This window comes from Telopea speciosissima, unplaced genomic scaffold, assembly GCF_018873765.1.
Source record: "Telopea speciosissima isolate NSW1024214 ecotype Mountain lineage unplaced genomic scaffold, Tspe_v1 Tspe_v1.0737, whole genome shotgun sequence".
In the NCBI taxonomy this organism is placed as follows: Eukaryota; Viridiplantae; Streptophyta; class Magnoliopsida; order Proteales; family Proteaceae; genus Telopea; species Telopea speciosissima.
Window position 1 is genome coordinate 6036 of NW_025318073.1, and position 9903 is coordinate 15938.

The 9903-nt window shown below is 39.0% G+C and overlaps 1 protein-coding gene across 2 annotated transcripts; it reads left to right on the plus strand.

Moving 5' to 3' along the window:
• The first annotated feature begins 384 nt into the window (after positions 1–384).
• Positions 385–9237, plus strand: LOC122648307 (GPI ethanolamine phosphate transferase 2-like). Of its 2 annotated transcripts, XM_043841537.1 has the most exons (9): positions 385–643; positions 735–828; positions 1617–1661; positions 1796–1963; positions 2055–2139; positions 2249–2355; positions 8238–8318; positions 8874–8926; positions 9048–9237. In XM_043841537.1, the coding sequence occupies exons 1-9, from the start codon at positions 519–521 to the stop codon at positions 9196–9198; spliced, it is 909 nt and encodes a 302-aa protein (XP_043697472.1). In that variant the 5' UTR covers positions 385–518; the 3' UTR covers positions 9199–9237. The 2 variants fall into 2 exon arrangements, with proteins under 2 accessions (XP_043697472.1, XP_043697473.1); XM_043841538.1 differs by lacking the exons at positions 8874–8926; positions 9048–9237 and adding an exon at positions 8548–8798 and having other exon boundaries at positions 8238–8347.
• Positions 9238–9903: the final 666 nt, after the last annotated feature.

The following is a 9903-nucleotide window of genomic DNA, read 5'->3' on the forward strand; positions in this document are numbered from 1 at the left end:
ATTCTATTAGAAACTTGGGTTTTGTTAATCCATTTTAACATCATCCATTGTTTCAATTCATACTGAACAAATATAATATATAGTTAACCCAAAAAATTTTATTTTTTTGATGTTTCAAATATAATGCTATAATTGTTGTTTATTAAATTAATTATATTTTATTAATTAATCCAATTGATGTATGGATTAGTATTCGAGTTAGAGGTATCTGTTTCTATTCAGTTTTTTCGGTTTAAAACTGCTGTTTTGTGGTGCAAATCAAAATCGAATTGGAATGCAAACCTATACAATCAAAACGGGATCATTTTTCTACTGTGCGGTTCGGTTCAATCCTAAATGGTCGATTCCGGTTCCATTTTGACACTATAAATAATGCACCGTCTCTCGTCGATTCTGCTCTCGCCCAAGTCCGACAGGAATCCGTGCTCATTTCTCTGTCCTCTGGATCCCATTGTTGGCTTCACGTCTTTACTCTGTGAAGCAACACTCCTACGGCCAGAGCTGCCAGTTCTGCGAGTATGTCTTCATTAACCTGCGCCAGATTGACGGTATGGACCATTGTTGCAGTTCTTCTGCAAATTCTCGGTATCTCACTCTTCGTTTTCGGGTTTTTCCCCGTCAAACCAGCTCTCTCAGGCATCAGGTATAATTTCGGCTGCTGTATTGTTTGCGTCTAAATGGCCATTGATGTTGATTTCGATTAAATTCGTGACTTGTACGGTGCTCATTCTCAGTGGTCCAGAAAGCTATCGTTCGCCAATGTGTCATTCTGTTGAAGATCGTGATGAGAGAACTCTGCCTCCTCATCAGCTGAGATCTTTGTACCAGGTGCTTCGTTTGATCGTTTTCTGTTATTTGTTAAAAAATTAGCTTCTATTTATGTGCATTTTGTGAGGAAAGCCATTAAGCTTGACCTGATCAGCTCGTATACCTTCTTTTTAGTGGTTATTGAGTCTTATCGGATGCTTCTTATAAAAACTGTAGCCTTCTACGGCTAAGAGAACAAAAAGATGGCGCAGTCCGTCAGGATAAGGCTTTTGAATCAATATGAATGTCTGATTCGCTCTCAAACTGTCCTTCAGGTGCAGGTGTAAAACCAACAAAGTCAAAAACGTTTTGGAATGATTTTGTGCTGAATGTGTTACTTCACTGATATTGTTTTGATATCTTTCCTGAGTGCATTTAATCCCTAGGACTCGTAGTGGATCCTATGACCATGAAACCGTATACTCTCTGCAATAACCGATCCACTAGGGAAAATAGATTAAAAAAAAAGAAAGAAAGAAGAAGAGAAAACTTTTGGAACGTGCAGCAGTCTATAAACATTTTTTCTATCTACTTTACTTTGCTTCAAGGTAGATGACAAAAGCATGGGATAATATCAGCCACCTTCGTTCCTGAATCTGTAAAGCTGTAATTCTTACTTATTGTAGGAATTTACGTGTGTAAGTTGATTTTCTGTTCACTTTTGTAGTTATTGAGGAAACTAGGTGTGTGCTTTCGTTCTCTGTTCCATGTCCTTGTCTGCTCTTTCATGCATAATGCTCTGTGCTGTTTTATTTTCTTGTAATATCTGTTATGTTGATATGCTTTTTGATGTTATCTTCTGATTGCAGGAGATGTCTGGGATCCCTCCTTCATTTGACCAGTTAATACTAATGGTATGTGCGTTTTCCCTTTCCTCACATTCTTTGCTAATCCTTCAGGATTTGTCTCTTGCTTATCGCCATTATTGATTGTTATTGATGAAGTCTGGAAGGTAGTTTCATCTATCTTTTATAATCATGTCAGTTAGGTTGTTGATGGTCTTCCAGCTGAGTTTGTTCTTGGAAAGGATGATCAGCCGCCGACTAAAGCTATGATTGAAGCTATGCCATATATGCAGTCTTTGTTATCAAATGGAATGGCAGTTGGATACCATTCAAAGGCTGCTCCTCCCACTGTTACAATGCCTCGCTTGAAGGTGAAAAAATTGAGTCAGTGTTGCTGAATACATGGTAACGAGTTGCTTCTGGGTGCTTGCTTTATCTCACTCACCTGATCTACATATGCAGGCAATGGTTTCGGGGGCTATTGGGGGATTTTTAGACGTGGCTTTCAACTTTAACACGCAAGCTCTTTTAGATGACAATATTCTTGGTTCGTTCAGCATAATGTGCTTTGGTTGGATTTGGATACAGAATAGAATACAGGACTTGTGTGAAAGGAATTGTACTTTATTGATCATTCTTCATTCTGTGCCTTGCAGGTCAATTCTATGACATTGGTTGGAAAATGGTGATGCATGGTGATGAAACATGGCTTAAACTGTTTCCAGGATTATTTACAAGATACGATGGAGTCAGTAGTTTCTATGTGAGTTTTTTGTCATTAGTTCTCTAATCTGACAAAGTTGGATAATGCTTTGTTTATTAGACTTCTATGAGCTGACATCACTGTACTTTATCATCATAGCTTATTGAAAAATTTTAATTATTGAATAATTGTAACCAAGTTTGAAGGTCTAAGAGGGAAGTAACGCTAAAATGGATAATTGAAAATAGTTCAGAATCAGAGATGGGAGAATTATGCGACTTGTCATTAATGACAAAGGTCCTCTTTATTTATAATAGAGTTACAACTCAAAAATGATAAAAAGGTAAAAAGGGAAAATTAAGTTGAACCCTAATTTAACCTAATGTAAGGTGCTAATATGCTAATCCCACGGTTCTCAACACTCTCCCTCGTGTTGGTGCAAATATATCATACATGCCCAACTTGGAGACCAGGGAATGAAACACCTTACAATTCAACCCCTTCGTAAATACATCAGCAAGTTGATTAACAGAACTAACAAAAAGGATACAAACAATTCCTTGTTCAAGCGTTTCTTTGATAAGTGTCTGTCGATCTCGATATGTTTTGTCCTGTCATGCTGAACTAGATTATGGCAATGCTAATGGCAACCTTGTTGTCACAATAGAGGCACATAGGACCTTTAGAAGTAACCCCTAGATCACTCAATAATTCCTTAAGTCACATGAGTTTACAAATCCCTTGGGCCATGGTACGATACTCTGCTTCAAATCTAGACTGGAATACAATAGACTGTTTCTTGCTTTGCCATGTGACAAGGTTACTTCTAAGGAAGGAACAATAACCAGAAGTAGATCTCCGATCATCAACAGATCCAACCCAATCGACATCAGTAAATGCTTCCAGTCTTAGGTTCCCATTGTTAGAGAAGAGGATGCCTTTCCTAGGGACAGATTTCAAATACCTCAATATACGGTATACTGCATCAAGGTGAGACGTCCTAGGATCATGGAGAAACCGACTAACAATGCCCACAACATAGGCAATATTAGGTCTAGTACGGGACAAGTAAATCAGCCGGCCAACCAGTCTCTAGCACTGTTTTTTATCATCGAATCATCCATGGCACTACGTAGCTGGTGATTAACCTCAATAGGGGAGTCTGCAAGCTTACATCCAAGCATTCCTGTTTCATCAAAAAATCTAAGACGTACTTTTGTTGGGAAATAAAAATGCCCTTGTTTGATCTTGCAACTTCAATCCCAAGAAAATATTGGAGAGAAGGATGTTGTAGTAGAAGTAGCAGGGCTAGTATCAAGTGCTTCAAAGAGATGAGCCTTGGAACGAGTGTTGCCCTGTTTGGGATTGCACCCACCCTTGGGATGCCCATGGAGCTTCCAACAAGTATCCCGTTTGTGATGAGGGCAACCATGATAATCACATTTCACGGGTTCTCGTGTAAAGGTAGGAGCCTTGGAGAGATCTACAGTGATAGGTGCAGGTGGTGTAGTGAGCAAGGCAGATCGGACGGGAACAGTGGAAGGCATCATAACAGTCCAGTGGTTTTCTTCTAACTGAACCAAATTATATGCTTGGAATGTAGGGAATGTATCACGCCCTAGTATCTAGACCTGAACTTGGTCATACTCAGGGTTCAGGCCGGTCAGAAAATCAACACATGTTCCATCTCCCTATCCTTTTGGAATGTACCAACATCATCATGGTGAACTATAGGAACGGGATGATAGAAGTCTAACTGCTGCTAGAGGGTGGTCAAGGTAGAATAATAGGTAGTGAGAGATAGCTCCTTCTGAGTCGTGCTATAAACCCACGTCGTTGTATATCTGGACATAATTTCCTGCTGTGAGTATGTTTGGCGCACTGCATCCCATAGTTTTTTGGCAGAATTAAAGAGAACAAAGCTGGGATTGACAGAGGGCTCTATAGAATTGAGCAGGAAAGACATAACCAGCTCATCATTAGACGACAATGTGGAAGCTGTAGTAGGATCTGTTGGCTTTGGAGTGTCTTTTGTAATGAGGCTAGAGTAGTTGTGCCCCCGGAGTGTGAGAAGACATGCCTGGGACCATGTAAGATAATCTTGGCCATTCAGTTTGATGGGCCCAGGTTGCAGAGAATGATGCCCAGTGGCACTTGAACGACCAAGTGTGCCCCTCAGTGGCATTGAACTAAATTGTTGCGAAACCGAGACGAGATGGTCATCAACTTTAAAAAGTTTCATGTTTCGACCCAACTCGGCCAATTTCGACCTAACTCGACTAGTTTTGACCTGAATACCTAGACAAGTGTCACTTATCCCCATCAAAACTTGAGGAAACTTGGTTGGAATTCAGGACAGACACTTATTTATGCCAGAAACCAGGACAAAGATTTATTTATGCCTGATATCATTTAAGTAAATGTTTTTTACTTAAGATATTATACTTAAATAAGCAAATACCCCCTGTTTGAATCCAATAAAAATAGCTAAAGAATCAAATTCCAAAAGGATAAAAAGTTAACTCTCCCAATTCAAGAACAAAAACTGGATTTTCGACGTAGGTGAAATTTTCAACTTTCTAATGCTGTTTTTTTTCTCAAATCTAAAAATTTTATAAATCTTTATATGGTAAAACATTGCTAAAAACCAGATTTAAGCAGTCTTGGATTTGTTGGATCCAACAAATCCAAGCTTGCTTAAATCTAATTTATATTGAAGGAGTTATGTTCCAGTCAAACTTAATTTACTGTGCACAAATCTGTTTAAAATCGCTCTGAATGAAATTATTTTTTTAGACATCAAAACAAATGAATATTTTATTGCATTTGAACTTTCCTTAGCAATGTTTTACCATATTAAGATTTATGAAATTTTTAGATTTGAGAAAGACCCCAGGATTAGAAAGTTGAAAATTTCACCTATTGTCGAAAATCCAGTCTTTTGTTCTCGAATTGGGGGGGTTGACGTTTATCCTTTTGGAATTTTATTTTTTAACTATTTTTATTGGATTCAAATAGGGGGTGCTTATTTATGATTAATTTCTTAAATAAATGAAATAACAAATATAAAACCATTTACTTAAATCATATTTGGCATAAATAATTTGTCTGTCCTGGTTTCCAGCCAATGTCCAAGAACAATATACACTATCAAACTTGGGTAAAAAACTACAATTACCATTGTGAGTGTTTTTTTTTTGGTGATAATAGCTCATACATTATGTTTAGAATGTCAAAAATAGGTTGTATACAAAAAATCAGATTAAAAAAAGCATTTATGGGCCTTGAAATCACCAACTTGAGTTGGCTGTGAAAAATCACAGGTTTTGACCATATCTCAGTTTCTGGCTGGTTGAAACCTAGTCGAAACCCGAGTTTTAGAATCTTGCTCAGTTGTACCAGTAGAAGGCGCACTGGGAGGATCATTGGCCATAGTATCAATTGTAGAGACACTTCTTAACTGCCCAACATTCTGCCCCATACATCATAGCTGGTCGTAAAACAGTCCTATAGAACTTTCCTTAAAGGAATATGTTGGTCACACAACACTTCGAATGCACCTCTCCACATCATCCGTCTCACTTTAATCCTCTGTGAAACATCATCCTCTAAGTCACCTTCATTATTTATTGACCCCAAATATGTAAAATAATCGCTTTGTGGTATTTCTCTTTCCTTAATTCGCACCATGTCAGTATCCATCATAGTGTGACTAAAATTACACATCATATACTCCATCTTCGTTCTATTGAACTTAAAGCCTCTTGTTTCCAAGGTTGTTCTCCATAGCTCTAACTTTGCATTAATTCCTTCTTTTGTCTCATCCACCAAAACGATATCATCGACGAAGAGTTAATTATTTCATTGTTTTCAGCTTTTTCATTGTATGATTTAACTGAGTTTTAATCATACAATGAAAAAGCTGAAAACAATGAAATAGTTCACTCTTATGATGCATCAAATATACCCAAAAGCACGATATGACAGTTAATAAAAGTCGCAAAATAACGATTACCAGAAACAGACACATACCGAGGAGGGCCCAAAATATTAGAGTGAATTAAAACAAACGGTTCAGTACTCATATTCTCTGAAAAAGGGTAAACAACACGAGTTTGCTTGGAAAATACACTAGCATCACAAAAGAAGTCATTAGGATTACACTTTTGAAATAGACTAGGAAAAACAAGAGATAAAGTCCTAAGAGGTGGGTGGCCTAAACGTCGATTCCATCGATGTAACTTTGATAAAGCAGAAGCAGAAGCAGAAGCAAATGAATCCAACTGATGAACCTGTGGAGTAAGAATTGAAGCTGTAGGAGCATTGTCCTCGAGAAGATGTAGACCACCTCTCAATCTACCACTGCCAATCATTCGCCCTATCACCAAGTCCTAAAACACACAATGAGATGGAAAAAAGGTGACCTTACAGTTTTAGTCTCGAGTAATACTACTAATAGAAAGAAGATTAATAGAAAAATTGGTCACATGGAGGACAAAAAATAATGGTGGAGAGGTGAAGCGGGAAATGGAGCCTTTCCCAGAGACAAAAGACAAAGAACCATCAGCAACCCGAACACGTTCCTTACTTGAACCGGGAAAAAAAGTAGAAAACTGACTAGAAGAGCCATTCACATGGTCTGTGGCACCAGAGTCAATTATCCAAGATGAGGTAAGAGCAGAAGTACAATGACCAACAAAAGGATACCTGAGTGCACAAAGTTGGAGATAGAAGAAGTCGAATTGGAGGCACTAGAGGCAGCAGGAGACGGAGTTGATGAAGAAGTGGTGTCCGGCTTGGACATCATGCGGCGGAGAAGGAGCATGTCATCCTGTGAAAATTGGCCCTCAGTAGGTGCAGGAGGAGTCACCTCAGTGTGGTGAGCATGAGCCGGATCAGAACCACCACGTCCACATCCACATGTGGCGGTGGAGGTGGAATGGCCATGTAACTTCCAACAGTATTCCTTTGTGTGGCCTTCCTTCCCACAATACTTACATTTCACCCGGATCACAAGTGGGACCATCTCGATCAGATGGACGGCTAGTAGAGCGAATAGAAGCATCCTTGGATTGAGAACTAGACCCAGTGTAAAGAGCTGATCTCTCCTGAGAAAACGGGCTGAAGCATGGCTGTTCGTCGGCTTTCCTCAAGCTGAACAAGATCGTAAGACTATTCCAGGGAAGGGAATGGATCCCGACTAAGAACCTGAGATCGAATATGATCATACTCCACGTTCAATCCTGCCAGAAAATCATAACACGGATCATATCTTCTCGTTTCTTGAAGTTGGCAGCATCAGTAGAGAATGTAGCCTGAAAGGTCTCGTAGAATTCAAGCTCTTGCCACATGCTGCGCAACTCAGAGTAATAATGGGACATGGACATCTCCTTTTGGGTAGTTCCATGGATTCGCTTGCGCAACTCATACTTGAACATCATTTCCAACTGAGAAAGAAGAAATCGGGAGGGAGAAAGATGGTGGCGGCACTGCTGTGGAACTTCACGGTGGCGGCGGTGACATGAGTACTAGGGCGGGGTTCCCAAGATTGATTCCCGCTCTGATACCATAATGAAATGGATTGGGGAGAATAATGACTTGTGTCCCTAGGAATCACAGCCAAGCTTTATTTATAATAAGGGAGAAAGAGTGTAAATTACAAGTATGCCCTCAAGACAGAATATACTAAAAACAAGACCCAACTTGCCCAAATTACAACACTATATAATCTACAACTGGAATATGCTTTAGTGCTTCCTGTTCTCCTTCCATTTTGTTGAATTTGGTTGGTTCTTCTATGGAGTTGGATGTTGGGAGTTGTACCTGTTGTTTCTTTTGCTAATTTTTCATTTCATTATGAGCAAGTATTTATTCTTTCTTTTATACCCTGATTGATGGACGTACCTTTATGAGCTGAAATTCTAATTTTTTGTAACCTTCAGGTAAAAGATACTGTAGAAGTGGATCGCAATGTCTCTCGCCATTTGGAAGCTGAGCTTAGCACTGATAACTGGAATCTTCTGGTACTCACCCTTTCACTTACTAAAAATAAATAAAGGGAAAATGGTTTCTGTGGGGGAGCATGGTGCCTGTGCCAAGACACATGGGTGGGGGGGGGGAGGGATGACCGCTCCGCCTCCCCCCCCAAATCAAATGCAAAATGACGCCCCTGTTGATGCTTCCGTGTGCGCTCCAATTGGCCCCCACGTGCGCACGGGGCCATTCTCCCCCACAGGAAACACTTCCCCATAAATAAAACTGGAGCATTTGGAAGGAGAGGAATAATTGTGCAGAGGATGGTACCATTCTCCACATTTTCTAAAATTTTACAAAAGTGATATCCAACATTTTTGTTTGAAATTGTCTTATTTGATACCCTTTTTGGGCCTCGCAATATGTCGGTTGCAAAAGAGTTCCCAGGGTTGAGTTATTACATTAATTGTTTGAAAAATATTATTTAGGTCGAGCTATCTTATGAGATTTATAACTTTATTTTTATGGTCTGCATTTTACTCTCTTCTTGGAGCAACTCTATATTTCTGCTGTGGCTTGATTTCTCACCAGAGCTATCCTTTTAGATTCTTCACTATCTAGGTTTGGATCATGTTGGACATACTGGTGGACGCAGTAGGTAATTGCTTGATTTTTTTGTTTGCTTATTAGTTGAAAATGCTACTTTTCTTCTTTTTTCTCCTTTTGGATTTTCTTGTGCTAATTTCAGAGCTTATTTGAAATTGTGCAATGAATTTCAGTAACTTGATGATCCCAAAATTGAAGGAGATGGATGAGATTATTAAGATGATTCACATGAGTAAAATCCTGCCCAAAGACGATCCTCATAGACAGACTCTTTTGGTATGCACTGCCACTGTTCTTATGAATATTATATATATCTATATGTAATTTTTTGTCTTAGTTAACCTTGAACTGTGTCTAATTCAGGTTTACCGTATGAATAAAAAAAAATATTGAAATTCTGAGATAGTCATCGGGGAAGATTTCAGTGCACTTTTCTTAATTGGAACTTCATTAAAAAAAAAAGTTGATGTAAACTGCCTCTTGACACAAACTTGTATGTACTATTTATGAACATCATACAGGAATCCTTTCCCTGCACCCCTTTTGGGTCTTTGAAACTCTTTGAATCTGTGGCTCCATTTATCTACCACTGCATTTTTGTAAAAGATTATTTTACAGCTATTTAGGTTGTTTTAGTGAAGCGTAGAGAGTCTAGAGACATGCGATGAGTTTTAAGTTACACTAGCCCATGTTCCTTGTTGCATTGCAATTTGTAACGCTTTAATTAGGTTCACTGTGCCTACATGTGTCTTTTGTGGCTCAGCTGCTTGAATAAATAAACAATAAACTCTGCTTCTTCAACTGGTCCTTTGGTTGAGGAAACAGGGCCTATGGTATTGATGATTAACCATGGCAGTGTACAGAGTTTCCCTCTAATTTTTCCCATTAGGTAGTCTATGGAAGATTTCTTATCTCCTAAACTAGTTACGTACTAGTTGCTAAAAACAAAGGGTGTACCCAGTGCACGAGGCTTCCGCCACTGCAGGGTCTGGGGAGGGTCATAATGTACACAGTCTTTTCCCTGCTTTG

Excerpts from the sequence above, each read along its gene's own strand:
- LOC122648307 (XM_043841537.1), top strand. The coding sequence starts at position 519 with ATGTCTTCATTAACCTGCGCCAGATTGACGGTATGGACCATTGTTGCA. Across the intron at positions 644-734 it reads CCAGCTCTCTCAGGCATCAG|TGGTCCAGAAAGCTATCGTT; the intron begins GTATAATTTCGG and ends GCTCATTCTCAG. Across the intron at positions 1,662-1,795 it reads TTGACCAGTTAATACTAATG|GTTGTTGATGGTCTTCCAGC; the intron begins GTATGTGCGTTT and ends CATGTCAGTTAG.